This window comes from Gymnodraco acuticeps, unplaced genomic scaffold (genome assembly GCF_902827175.1).
Source record: "Gymnodraco acuticeps unplaced genomic scaffold, fGymAcu1.1, whole genome shotgun sequence".
In the NCBI taxonomy this organism is placed as follows: domain Eukaryota; kingdom Metazoa; phylum Chordata; class Actinopteri; order Perciformes; family Bathydraconidae; genus Gymnodraco; species Gymnodraco acuticeps.
The window spans coordinates 193,127-208,447 of record NW_022990736.1 but is presented as its reverse complement, the minus strand read 5'-3'; the positions used below and the strand labels follow the sequence as shown (position 1 = coordinate 208,447).

Genomic DNA, 15,321 nt, shown 5'->3' with positions numbered 1-15,321 from the left:
TGTGACTCGCTCTGCGGTTAAAACAGACGGTGCATGAATGCGGTTTTGCGGTAAGTGAAATTCTAGTGCTTTATGTATGTGTTAATGATTTTAATCAGCTACGTATAGAATGGTAAGGCTTGGGTTAGCATGTAAGCTAGTGGTAGCTACATCGGTGCTAACGATTGTAATCGTAGCCTCCAAGTTAAAATCATAGACTGTATATAAAGGTTAAAACGAAATAGACAAGTGTTAAGCGTTAAGTGGGATAATACTGTAGAACAAACGGCTTCTGTTTGAGGTTGATAAAATAAGGTTATCCTTGTAACTTAGAGATATTTTATTATGTAGGTAGAACTGTATGCATCTAAGGTTAATTTAAATTGGCTACGCTCAAGTATGTAGACAAGCTAATGTCGAAGTAGTGTATGTGAAATCAACCTCACAATAAGATGTGTGTATATTACAATTATTAATGTCATATTTCAAGATGATTACTTAGATTTTACAATATGGTTGGTTGAGCTGGAGTTCATTATTGAGCTTACACGTTAACGTCACAGTCATCTGAAGAACGAACCCAAACCTTGTTGTTTTTATTCATTGCATTACCAAATGGGTATCAAATAAACAGTAAGCATTGGTAACACAACTTCCAAAGTTACAGTAAAATAAAAAGGACCCTGACTCGGACAATACACAATCCAACATGTTCAACAGAAGAGAATCAGTTATATTGTTTGTACACATGGTACTTTACATATATATCTGTTTGTTTAAGGTGTCCAGGTGATGCAGACAGGCTGGACCAGAGAGTGAGAGACAGAACTGGACTCCTCACAGCAGTGAACTTCAGCACAGGTACAAAGACTCTTTTTTCATACTGTACAAAGAATCAAGAAAGACATTGGTTTAAATGAATGAAGTATTGACTTGAATACACTGATATACATTCAATTAAACAATACTAAATACTAGATCACCTACACATCAGTTAAGTTGAGGGGTTTTCCATGCAAAAAGTTACATTTAGATATTTAGCAATATGACTTTGTCAGCTTTCTAATTTAATGTATTGAAGGCAAAGATATTGAACACATAGTGAGAACTGCTACTATTTATCTCTGAATATTGTCTGTAAAAAACGTGGTAAAAGTGATTCTTTCAGTGAGACAACAGAGCAAGCTTTCTCCAGTTGCACTACGTTTTGATAACAGTTACATATTATTTTGATAATAACATATATTTCAATGTTGATGAACTTCATACTGTTCATTCATAATCTGATTGTCTTTGTAGCTCACTGTTGAAATAAAAAAAAAAACATTACAATTACAAAATAATTATATCTACAGCCCCTAAACACACAAACACACCGCTTTCATAAATAACACACTTGTTCTGCAATAATATGTTTTATGTTTCCTGTCATTTTTGTTATGAAAGGACATGCCTGAAAGACAGGACATTTTCTCCTTCTCTGAGGGTCAAGAAGAACATCCAAGAGGAACATTAAAAGCTGATGTTATGAGATTTTAAGACCAGTACAGGACCTTCACTAAGAAACTACTTTTATTGTAAAAACAGTCAGCTGATCGAATGCAGCTATTTCCACATCTACACTCCATCTGCTGATTATTTCTATTTGCCTCACTTTATGAGCTTCACAACATGTACCTTGTTTTGCAACGTCACAAATAAATGGGGCCAATCTTCAGTCAGATGTGAATGTGTAATCTAACATTTTCAGTAAGAATAATAGACGAAAGGAGTGCAAATACAAATACAATTTATTGAAATGTGAACCAAAAGCACATATGGACAGAAGGTGTAAACCTATTAAATGTATAAGTAAACACATTTAGTCAAATAAAGTGACCGACTAGGCCTGTGCAGTTGGTATCAGCTTTGCCCAGCATGGGCTCCTCCATCAGGCCTGGTCCTCCTCGCAGAGGAAAGACCCTCAGTCCTCCTCGCAGAGGAAATACCCTCAGTCCTCCTCGCAGAGGGAAGACCCTCAGTCCTCTCCAAACCAACAGACAGGACGTCCATCACATGGAGGTTTCTCCCTGAAGTCTCTGCAGCTCTCTGGACACAATGCTGTCTCAATCCGTCCACACTGAATATGAGAGGGGCAAATGAAAATAATAAATGCTTTAGACAATAAGAAACATAAAGTTGACTGTTGAGTTGCTCAGTTTTTTTAGATTGTCAATACTATTACTGTATAACTAATATCTCAGGTTAAGAGGCACCTTCAAATAAAGATTGGCCTTTAAATACATTTTGTCTTTTGAATTGTTTGTCTAAAGTCAAGGATCTATAACTGGTACTTAGTTTTAATGATACAGTCTGGTTATTATGCTGTTTGGAGGAGGCCTCACAGGTAAGAGCGCTAACTAGCTTCCATCACATGTACCTTAGCTTGACTTAAATGTATTAAACGTATAGTTAAGTGATATCAAAATATAAATAACTAATGTCATGCAAACATATTAATATTTGCTTGATTCCAGTGTTGAATTTAGCACAATTGCATACAAACGTTAAGGGGTTTTAAGATTCTGAAGTATTATGTTAAAACTCGATAACTTAGATTATTATTTATAGTTTTGCTGAATAGTTTCATGTCCGCTTACCTTAGAAACGTAAAATGCGACGGCAGCGTGCAGATGGGGAGCATGTTAGCTTAGCTTGGTATCTTCAGCTAGCTCTGGCACTTCCAGCTCGGTGGGCAGGGAGGTCCCGCCTCCGCCTCTTTGCCCTTATTTGGAGCAGGCTGGAGAAGGCGGGAGTTGAACTCTGACCTCACTGTCGAGCCGTTAGTGGCCGACTCCGCCTACTAAGGGCTTCACGGCAACTCTGCAGAATCCTATGGGTGACGTCACGGACCCTACGTCCATTTATATATACAGTCTATGGTTTAGACCTGTGCTACTGCCCGGAGCCAGGCATGACATCCCGGAGGAGCTTCGGAGCTGGAGTCAACTGGTTGCTCAGGAAGCATGTTATCCAATAACAAAATGAAGTTTGCACCAGAGTTATTCTTATATGTCCTCATTCACCAGATCTATGTCTTAATATATTTTAAGAGTCATAAAACATGAGTCATTTTGGAAGATGAATTGTAGGTTAAAAATTGAAGTCTTGTACTCATTGCTGCACATTTGGCTTCATTAGTGGTCTTAGCTATTATTATTATTATTATTATTATTATCAATAATAATGTATTTGCCTAGGCAATTACAGATGGTTATGTATATTATTTTTTTATCACAGTTCAGTAAGAACTATGGGTATCATGGCATGCATTAGTAAATAGTAATAATCTCTACTGACATTACAAATAATAAACTCTTCTCTCAGCTCCATACTTGAGTATTATTTATTTTACTTTCTTTTAGATTATTTTTGGGCAAATGTAGCCATTTTCAGAGAGATTTATTTGAAAGGGGATTATAGGGGATAAAATGTGTAAAGGCTAGGTTCAAACCTGTGACCAACCGAGTGCAATGAGCTCCAGGTCACGCCAGCCCAAACCACTGAGCTATACGATGACACAATACTAGTATTATAATGTTCGTTTTGTTTGCAAATATTTAAATGTAACTTATGTTAGACAGCTATATGCCATACATTTTTGCACACATTCACAGTAAATATGTATTTTGTATGATAGCTGTCTAACAGAAGTTAAAGCCATTTCTCACTTATTCTGACAATGTACTTAACCCCAATAAAAGAACCCAATAAAAAGAGTTGTTAAATAATAGTGAAGTCACGTTGTAAATAATAACAATAACTCATCTCTCTCTCGTTTTATTTTGAGCTTTGCCAAAAGCCACTGTGTCAATGTTGTCCTACTTGGGTTGCCGTCCGGAGTTGTCCAATATGGCGGACCATCTCGCACATGCGCACTGCAGATCGGGTAGTGACAAAGTCTAGTGGGTAGAAGGGGGTATCATGCACCCCCCTGAAATATACTTCTAATCAGCTTTTCTAGATTGGAAACATTGTGTAGAAAACGATTAGCTATGTTAAAAAGTTGGCAAATTGTCCCACTTATATTTTTTGCCAAATTAGTGTTTTATTTACCCTAAAAATCGAGTTTCACTCTTTTTACAACCTTTCACTATATCTCAGCCATTATTGCAGATAACTGAACAAATAAGGTATCCAGATCCATGTTTTGAGGGTCAAGGAACACAATAAAACTATTCTTAAAGTGATCACATGTGTCTGTGGCATGCTATTATGCTAATTAGTGCCGCCATTACAAGAAAATAGCATTTCAGTCTTGTACCAAGAAGGGTGTATTTTGCACCGACACAGAAATATACTTATAATCAGTGTTTCCTAAGTGGAAAAAGTATGTAGAAAATGATGAGCTATGTTAAAATGTTGTCTGGATATCCCACATGTATTTTGTATGCAAATTAGTGTCACCCTTACCAAAAACGGAATTTTCACACTTTTCACTCTATCTCAGCCAATATTGCAGATAAATGAACAAATAATGTGTCTAGACCATAGACTGTATATATAAATGGACGTATAGTGTCCGTGACGTCACCCATAGGATTCTGCAGAGTTGCCGTGAAGCCCTTAGTAGGCGGAGTCGGCCACTAACGGCTCGACAGTGACGTCAGAGTCTAATCCCGCCTGCTCCAAATAAGGGCAAAGAGGCGGAGCCGAGGCGGGACCTGCTGCCTCCGAACTGGAAGTAAACAGAGCTAGCTCAGGCTAAGAAGCTAAGCTAACATGAAATACATGCATACCAAGTTACTGCTAACAGTGTAGTTCCCCTTTATAAATGTTACATTCATAATCAAATGAGACAATCTGCAAGAGAATTAGCTATATTTTGTTATTCTTAATGCTTGTCATTCACACGTTGAGAAAAGACGGACTCCACCGCCCGGACCTAACGGAGCCGCAGGGGGCTAGCTCCGGGACGCCGGCTGGAGCTAGCCCCCTGCGGCTCCGTTAGCTCCGGCAGCCACCACCGGGATAATTTGGTCCCCTATTAACATTTGCTCCCGTTTAGCATTATGGGCGTCATAGCCATAGACTATAAAAGTCTTACCCAAGGCTGAATCATAAACTAAAATGTATATGTATGCATAAAGGGTTACGTCCTTAGCTGGCTAATAAGTAACAAGCTAAGCTACCAAGCACACAAACACCTGCGAACGGGGTTAACATGTATAATATTATCATTTTAGACTTCTTGGAAGTTCTGTTAGTACATTCAAGCGCACAGCACAACATTTTAATTGTCTGGTATTTGTAACAATAATCACCACGAACACGGCTAAAGCTAAAGGGTCAAGTACAGTACTATGACTAACTAACGTTGTAGCCTCTATGGTTGTAGCCTAGCAGAGTGGACAAGTTGCTGTTAGCTGACAGTGAGGCATGTACGTGTCCATCAAAGTGACCACGCCCTAATTTATGCAAACACTTTAAGACATAATATAAATAAAAGGGTCGTGTTAGAAAACAATTCACTCACAGATTCATAATCATGAAGGTGGAATCTAACTATATCGATAATAATATGTATTGCATCCATGGGTAGAAACATGTTTTTTTCTGCTGTAAAGTTGGGCATTTTAACATGGGGGTCTATGGAAATTGCTCCTTTCTGCAGCCAGTCCCTAGCGGCCCATGTATGAACTGCAGTCTGTGGCACTTCCGTATTGGCGTCCCGGCGGTCTAGACCCATGTCTTGATGGTCAAAGATCACAATAAAACTATTCCCAAAGTGATCACATGTATCTGTGGCATGCTATGCAAATTAAGAGAGGCCAATATTGCAGTACAGTAAGTGAACAAATAAGGTGTCTAGACAGATGTCGTGTATTTAACCAATATTTATTTGTTTTGTACTAGCCTACAGCAAGGGTCAAACATCATAATATAAGTATTGATGTGACTACTCTTTCCCATTCCAGATAAGCAGTCAAGGTTTGGCTCTCCACTATCTGATTAATACTCAATCATCGTTTTCAATGCTATCATCAGAGTCAAATTCCTCTTCCTCTTCCTCTTCGTCTTCCTGTTCACGCTCTGTCGTGTCCAGGAGATCAACCAGGGAGGTTGGCAGGACCACACCGGTCTCAACACTCCATCAGTCCTCATCCATCCCTGCTCCTCATCATAGGGTTTGTTTTTTTTTAAAAATTGATTCATCAGCTCGCTTGTACAGGGCGACGCGATGGTTCACACGTTGGACGTGCGGCTTCAGAGCATCATAGCATGGAGGAAGGCGAGCCAGGTCAACCTTAGACTTGGCAGTGAGTTTATCGTCCTGCCCCACCATTTTGCGCAGCAACTTGGCACGGACTACGTCCACTGAAGACTCACGACTCTCCATATATCAGACAGGTGAATTGCTCCAACTGCTTCAGCACCTCAGGCTTGACATTCCAGTTGTCACCGAGTTGACTGAACGCCCTGTGAAACTTCGGGTTCTTCTCCTGCTTTTTCAAGGGCCCCACCTTCCCCTTCCCTTTGAAGGCACTGGTGCAGTCTTCTCCGCTGAACACATGGAATCCAAGAAGTGTGGCACAGTAGTCTTCTCCCAGGGATTCTGCGAGCTCAGAGAGGTTGAGAAGTTGTCTATGTTTCCCTGACCCCGTATCCAGGTATATAGTCAGCCTGATGGCATGAGCATGGTAAAGAAGAATCACAAAGATATCTGTGTCAGGTGTTCTGACTACAGCATTCGTGTACCCATAGGCAGCAGCGTGATGAAGGTAGAGTACCACCCTTGTATCAGCCTCTTCCTGGTTGCTGTAGATTGTGGGGAGCTCACGTACCTCAACCTGATACACAATGGGACATTGCACTTTGATCAACAATGACAGAGACTAGACACAAATCACAGATAATCACTTAGAGTATAATTTAACCATCAATCACTTTTAATATGGGCTTTCAATTTACCTTGCCATTTCAGGAGAGAAGTTGATGGGCTCTCCCTTCCATGATCAGCACTGCCATTTATGTTCTCTCCAGCCTTGAAGCTGCCTGTTGATCACTCCATACTCGCAGCAGGAGCTGGCAGAGTTGCTTTTTGTTGTCATTATTTGTGAGAAACATCTTGAAGTCATATGGTTTCCTGGTTGCTGGTCCAGCCAAAATGATCTTCTCTGAACTGCCACGTCTCAACCTCTCCTGTGCTTTGATAGATCCTGGATGGTAACTGTCAGTCGAGAACAAAAAGTGCTTTTTGGCCACCATCTGATCAAGCACTTGTAGGCATATCTCCCCACAGGTTGAGAGAAGGTTGGTGAGGACATGGAGCAGAGCCATGCCATCCTGGATGAACAGGTCATCCTTAGGGTATGGCAGATCCTTTGGGGTGGTGTCCTCCAGAATGTAGTGCAGAAGAGCCGCTTTATTAGTCTTGGAGAAAAACCCATCTGGTGTCCCAAGGCTAGGGGGCACAGGCATTAGGGGATATTTCATGAGTTCCTCCAAGTCCAATGGCTCCTCTGCACGTTGTGACTTGACAAGGAGCAGGAAAGCAAGATTGCTTTGCTCCTGATACTGGATGACCTGGAATGATATTGATAGTGTATCATTAACAAAATATGGGGTCACAACAATAAAAAATAAAGGTTATTAAAATACTTAATTTCAATAATATAGTAGACCTCAGGTATTGGAACATCTCATTACCTTTCCCTGTGAGGATGTGAGGGTGACCTTTTTGTTACAAGCTTCCATGGTCTTGAGCTTCTTCTTTTTGATTGGGTCAAAGAAGCTACCTGGCTCTCTGCTCTGTAGCCGTTTGATGATCTCAGCTTTAGCAGCCTTGCCCACAGTTTCTGCTTGTAGCACGTCCATCTCAACCTCCATGAGGACAGGAGCACCAGAAGCCAGGGAGTAGAGCCTGTCCTTGTCTGAGATGGTGAAGGGGTTCGTAAAGTTCCTAATTGTCTCGATGGTTTGCTGAATGGCCTCCTCACCCTTTTTGACCTCTGCCTTCTCCAGCTCCCGATGTTTCCCCGCCCTTTGGCAGTCTGGGTCTTTGATGAGGTCCACCATCTCAAGGGTCTTTTCATAAAACTGTGCCCGTGTGGAGGTTGTTCGACACCACCTCTGGTGTGCCCCAAACTGGCTGTATAGTCCAGTGAAGCCACCTTAAAAGTATGAAACAAATATGTGATCTACTGCTCCCACACAATAAGCTACATGCATTTTAATTCAGAAATCATCAAATAAAATGTGGTTTTGTGAGAGCAGTATACAATTGTATTATATAATAAATAATCTTGATACAATGTCTGTATATCTGTTCATGTACATACACAATGTCTGGGTAAAAATCGAAATGTACCTGATGATTTGGCAAAGCGCATGAACGTTTCCTCCATGGTCTTGTCGACTGCACTAAGTGCCCCTGGTATCATTGAGCGGGCCACCGCAATTGCACCCTTAGAAAGCAGGTCTTTGGCCCCTGGGTGTGTGTTCACCAGGTTTGTCAGATAGACCTCCAGCCAAGTCAGATATCTGCAGATAAGGAAATGCACAGATTAGACATAGAAACATTTATTTTCAAAGCTTGTCTCATAATGCCAATTTGGTAAATTGTCATGTAAATAGCACAAACCTTGAGTAGTTGTGTCCATCAAATGCAAAGAAAATATTTGCCATCTCTCCATTGCATTTGTGAAATAACTGGATGTTGTTGGTCTTAACGGAGTGGAGTAGCATGAAGACAAGATGATAGTGGTTAATAAATGACATCCATAAGGAAGCTGTCTTTCCCAGGTGACCCTTGAGCACCTTCTCCTAGGCGTGATACTTCTCGATGAGGGTTAGAGTTGAGCGGTCTTTGAGGGCTTCATCGAGGTGCTCTCGATTGCAAGACTGGGTCATGTTGAGAAGTGCAGCAGGGTCAGTGATAAGGACGCTTTCCTCCTCAATGAACCGCTCGATCAACAGCTTCTCCGTTGACTCGCACACAGTTTTGAGGCAAAAGAGGGACTTTGCGTATGCCTTTCCACTTAAAACACCTTTGAGGGATCCACTTGTCACTAGTTGTGCCTCAAACAGAATCTCTGCATATCCAGAACCACACATTTTGCGGCGTGTGAGCATCCCAATATAGTTCATGGATGTGTGAAAGGGTCCAATCATAACCACATGACGGACAAATGTATCTTGACCTCCTGGACCATGATTCCCCCAGCACTGTTGACAATGTTGCTGCCGTGCACACTGGTCGTGGTTTTATTCAAATTGTCCCACTCACAGTGGAATACCAGGTTTCCCTCTCCTATCACAATTGCGGGTGTCCGATAGGATGAGACTTTGTCCAGGACCTTTGCCAGGGCAGTTTCCAACTCTAAACCAAATCTGTAGCTCTCAGAGTGGCCAAGCCTGTGTAATATTGTGGTGAGCTGCTTGCTTCTGAACAAGTGCCTGACAGTCACAGAGTAGAATGTGTTTTGGTAACTTCCATTCTCCCTCTGACACTGCACGGCACAGGTCTTGCCCAATGGAGAATACCAGGCGCTTCATCTTTTCATTCGTCTCCATGTCTTCCTTGCCAGCCATAACCATGCTGAGAAACCGGATGAGGTCTGTGGGTAGGAGATTTTCAGGAGTGAGCTCCATGTCGTCAGCTGTTGGCGGCCACTTTAGGTCTTTGGACTCTCTGAAAGCCTGCAGAATATTCTGGCGAAGTAGGAGAGCAACGTTTTTGTACTTGTCTGTGGTTCCGAGAGTGTAAGCTCGTGCAACGGCATTCGATACCGTGATTTTCAAGCTGTACACCAGCCAGAATGAAATGGCATCAGCATTGTCGTGGTCAACTCTCATAAACTGGATATGCTCCTTGATTGGATCTTTCTGTAGCCGTTTCAGGAGTTTCTCTGAGCGATAATTTGTGTTCTCGTACCCATTCAATTTCAGCTCTTCCACATACAGCAAGCGCAAGGAAGATAGCTGTAGGACCTCATTTAGCTGGACTACATGAGTTCCAATGTGTTCCAGTACTGAAACAAATGCCTTTTCGTGGGAGGCTGACACGAAAGCTTGGTTAGTATCCTTAGCTCCTGCTTTAAGAATACTGCTGCGATGGTAGTTGGCGAATGCTGTGCGGAAAGATTTAAAGCACGACTGATGGTGTTTAGCCTCACAAGCAAAGAGGTCTTTGCCCTTCACTTGTCTTTGAAGTCGAACTAGACCCATTTTCTCAGCCCGTGATTCGATTTGCTTCCATGCATTTTCTTTGTTCTTATAAGATGGGAGGTATTCAGGTCTCTCAGTTTTACGATGACCATCTTTGATCTCAACTTTGTCACAAAAAATGCATTCTGGTGGGAAGATGGGATCCACTGTGAGGTTGATGGTTCTGGATTATCTTCCAGAAGATGAAGGTTGCAAGTAAAGCGCTGATGACAGTTGCGGTGATACCCAACACTTTCCAGGTCATCAGGGAGAGTTGTAGGGATCTGGTCACACACTGATTAAATACAATATGGGGATTTATGTGGTTGATGGAGACGTTGGTCCCGGATCTCATGCAGCTGTTGTAGTTTTTCTATAGCTGTTCCTTTAATTTTAGTGAGGGGTGTAAACGGACCATGATCAGACATGGATGGCACATGAAGGATGCAGACACTTGGCGAGCATTTGTGGGCTGGACGATCTACACTTCGTTTTCTTTTGGGCATGCTGGCTTACTACGTCCCTGTCAGATAAATGAAATATAAATCACCATTCAAGTTAAAAGGCGCTTTCACACCAAGTACTTTATGAATATATATATATATATGAATAATATTTTGTATCAAAGCAATGATACACCTGTGAGTTGGCTGTAGAAGTGTCAGAATCAATATAGATATTGCTGTGTCAGAGTAAGCTCAGGTTAAACCCCCCGCCTAAAAAAAACATAATGATGGAAACCCTCTTTCCTGGCTGCTAGTTCAGTGAGTTTTGTCATACAGTGATGAGACTTATACCAATGTAATCTGATGAATCTCAGCTTTCATATGATATGTCATTTGTGCAGATAGCATGAAGTAGAAAAATCGCCAGTCATGTGCTAATGTGGCGTTGTGAGTGCTGATTTAGACGCTTGGTGTTGGAATTATGTTTCGTTTAGGTAAAACATTTTTTTTTAATTAACATTAGCTAGCTTAGGAGTTAATTAAGCCTAGCTAGCTGTACAGCTAGCTAGCTACCTAGCACTACCTAGCTAATAGCTTTATTCAACAAGCTACACCAGTAGCTATCCCTCATTCACTATTCACTGTTAGTTAGTTAGCTAACGTTAGCTAGCTAATAGTTTACCATATTTTACTGCAGTTGGCCTCTGCAGGGCAGAATAACACTAACACATGTTCTAGTGTGTAGCCTACTTTGGGCTGCAAAATGATGTGTTAACAACAATTAAGCTAGAAACCTACATAAAACATACAAAACACATGAGTCTAGTTGAGTTAGCTACTTACCTTGTTTGTTTGAAGGATGAATGTGTGTGTGTGTGTGTGTGTGTGTGTGTGTGTGTGTGTGTGTGTGTGTGTGTGTGTGTGTGTGTGTGTGTGTGTGCGTGTGTGTGTGTGTGTGTGTGTGTGTGTGTGTGTGTGTGTGTGTGTGTGTGTGTGTGTGTGTGTGTGTGTGTGTGCAGCCAAGTCAGCTACTTGTTTGTTTTTGGCGGGAAAAAAGGCGGAATTTGCACTACTATTATTTGTTCATTTATCTGCAATATTGGAAAAGTGTGAAAATTCCGTTTTTGGTAATGATGACACAAATTTGCATAAAAAATACATGTGGGACATCCAGACAACATTTTAACATAGCTCATAATTTTCTACATACTTTTTCCACTTAGGAAACACTTATTATAAGTATATTTCTGTGTCGGTGCAAAATACACCCTTCTTGGTACAAGACTGAAATGCTATTTTCTTGTAATGGCGGCACAAATTAGCATAATAGCATGCCACAGACACATGTGATCACTTTAAGAATAGTTTTATTGTGTTCCTTGACCCTCAAAACATGGATCTGGATACCTTATTTGTTCAGTTATCTGCAATAACATGAAAGGTGTAAAAAGAGTGAAACTTTTTAGGGTAAATAAACACTAATTTGGGAAAAAAATATACGTGGGACAATTTGCCAACTTTTTAACATAGCTAATCGTTTCCTACACAATTTTTACAATCTAGAAAAGCTGATTAGAAGTAAATTTCAGGGGGGTGCATGATACCCCCTTCTACCCACCCAACTATCTTGAATTATATTGTTTCTTCCTTTCTATTTTTGTCGTGTGGTTCCATTTGAAAAAACTGATGCTTAATGCTTTAAAACGCACTTGTCATTGGAGTATTGTTTTAAGGACATGAAAAACATGCTGTTTTTCAGCAGGTCAAAAGGGGCACGATCTTTTCATAAAAGCCATAATGTGTACAGCCAAAAGTGGCTTGGCAAGAGGCAAGCGTTGGGGTGCCAGGCTCCTGCAACAAAATACCAATTTGACGAGCTGTTCCTTGGAACAGGTTAGGAATGAAATGAAGGGAAGGTGCAAAAGCCTGAGCTTTCCGCATTGGTGAACTAGTAGTGAGGGCATATCAAAACACACAGCTAACTAGCTCTCCTCTTAAGGACATGAGAAGAGGTATTTTCAGTTGTCAGTTTTACAGAGACAAATGTTCTTAGCTTGTAGTCCAAAGGAACACATTTTATTCCCTAGCAAAAACAGCCCAAACAGCCCCAGATGTTGATCACTTTTCATGACATTAGTTTGGAGTTGAGATCATTTTTCATATTTCCTCCTCCTGCTCTTTTCAGCTGGGACGACGTACATCTTTGGCAAAGGAGGAGGCCTCATTACATTCAAGTGGCCAGCCAATGAGAGACCCAGCACCAGGACCGATAGGCTGACCGTAGGCTTCAGCACCTCCCTGAAAGATGGCATTCTGGTCAGGATTGATAGTGCCTCTGGTCTGGGGGACTATCTCATGCTGCATATAGTAAGTACTCACACACACTCAGTGTTCCTTTTTTTTGTCAATAGCACAAAGCGCTTTCACACCACAGTACTTTTCCCACAAAGGTTCATCAGAACTTAGTTCATGAGAACTCTTTAGTTCACATGAACTAAGTACAGATCGCGTTCACACCGGAATGAGTCCCTGAGGGAGGATTAGGCAAATGAAGCCGCTGACGTCACTTATTCTTCTTCTGCTTTGGGTTTACTGACAGGCCGCAAACAACTTCCGAGTAAATCGCCAGAACGCCGACACCTCCTCATCTCCACCGCTCCCATGTTTTCTTTTGTGTTGCCATAAGTTAGTCTCTCTGTGTTTCTGCGCTGGGCGAATGCTAATGCTAATAATGCTAATGCGAGGATAATAAACTGGAAGCTTCACAAAACTTTTTGGGAGTTTTACGGGGCATGGTTTGCATTCCACCCAGCCAATCAGACATAGGAACCTTTTTCTCCCACGAAAGTCCCTGCTCTCTCTAGGGGGTAAAAAGGTTCTCATGAACCAATTTTAGTTCTGGATTTTTTTGGTGTGAACGCAACATTTCGGAACTATATCGGAACTAAAGTGGGAAAAGTACTGCGGTGTGAACGCTCCTATAGCAGCATTCATTAAAAAATAAAGGAAAGATCTGAACATCACAATGATTGAATCCCATTTACATTTTTACATCCTATTTTCATTTTTTGGCCTTAGAGGCTGACGTTGCATGTACGTTTGCAGACGGTATGTAAAGGTTTTTTCCATTCCTTGTGGTTACCTGTGTCTTGCTCGGCATCCTTGATAACGGTTTCCTCTAACGTGTCCTCCGCTTTTAAGTTTTGGGACATCCCATTATTGTATTTGATCATTTGTTGCTCACTTCACTTGACCTGCAAGTTGTTGAGGAGCCAGGAGATGGAGACAAAAGTGAGAATTCATGAGACCAGCCTTCGTAGAAGTATTTTACCAAACTGACACCCCCCTTTTTTTGGAAATACTGTATCTTGATGCAGCTAATCAGACTGTTTTGACACACAGTTTAAACTAAAGAACCAACTCATGTGTATTACTTCCACGTTCACCATCGAGATACAAATAACGGATATTACCTCTAGGTAAACAAAAATAACCATAAAGCACTTTTTAAATCCTAATTTCAGCAACAAGGCAACATTGGAGTGACTTTCAACATTGGCACTATGGATATCAGTGTGCAGGAGAGCAGTACCCCAGTGAATGATGGGAAGTATCACGTTGTTCGCTTCACCAGGAACGGTGGGAATGCTACACTGCAGGTGGATAATTGGTCAATCAACGAACACTTCCCAACAGGTAAAACAGTACATTATCAATCTCATCTTTATGTTGAATAACACATGTTGGCAATCATATATGTTAGCAATTACAATGATCAATTAAAATGAAACCAACTGCTAAAGTAAAACAATTAATTTTAACAAGATATAATATGGCAATAGGATAGCATCATTATAAAACAGGTGAGAGCATATGCTTCTAACCGAAGGGTATTATTAGTATTAAATGGTCTGTTTAACTCTTGAAATTGTTTCACCTTGAGTGCTTAAATAGTCCTGAAAATAAGTATACACACTTTGAGTTAGCACATGGTGGCATATACAGTGTCTGTCAGTGCTATATTGAGAGCAGGGGTAGGAGGTAACTAAGTAGATTTACTCTAATACTGTACAATTTTGAGATACTGGTACTTTACTTGAATATTTCCATTTAATACTACTTTGTACTTTTACTCCACAACATTGATTTTAAAACTAGCTGCACCTTTACCTTTGATACACATTAATACATCAATAATTATAATCAACACATATCATATATATTATTCTGAAATATTCATAATATGTACTTTTACTTTTGGTACTTTAAGTTTATTTTGATGCTTATACTTTTGAACTTGTACTTGACTGATTGAGAGAGTAACACGACAACAAAAAGCTGTCCACACACACACACACACACACACACACACACACACACACACACACACACACACACACACACACACACACACACACACACACACACACACACTCTTCTCTGCTTTTTGTACTCTTTAAAAAAAATATTGAGCTATGCAGTGGCTAACATATGGAGTCATTCCTCACATTTGAAGTGTTGGTATGTCATTTGTGAACTCTGTGAACCTATGTGGGTCTCCAGCAGGAACTACATCATTCAGTCTGTAGCACAGCTCTCCTATCATTTTAATGGAATAACAACTGGCACGGACAGAAAATGGAAACAGTGTAATTGAAGCAAAATAGAAGTCAACTCTCGTTCAAAACTACTGCAGGAAACTTGAGAA

General features: G+C 40.8%; 1 protein-coding gene across 4 annotated transcripts in view; it reads left to right on the top strand.

Moving 5' to 3' along the window:
• The window catches only part of nrxn3a (neurexin 3a), a 244,143-nt gene that overhangs the window by 193,368 nt on the left and 35,454 nt on the right, over positions 1 to 15,321 (top strand). For all 4 annotated transcript variants that reach the window (XM_034231879.1, XM_034231876.1, XM_034231878.1 and 1 more), the window contains 2 exons: positions 12,799 to 12,980; positions 14,138 to 14,309. In XM_034231879.1, coding sequence (XP_034087770.1) covers positions 12,799 to 12,980; positions 14,138 to 14,309 — 354 coding nt within the window. The remainder of the gene's footprint in view (positions 1 to 12,798; positions 12,981 to 14,137; positions 14,310 to 15,321) is intronic.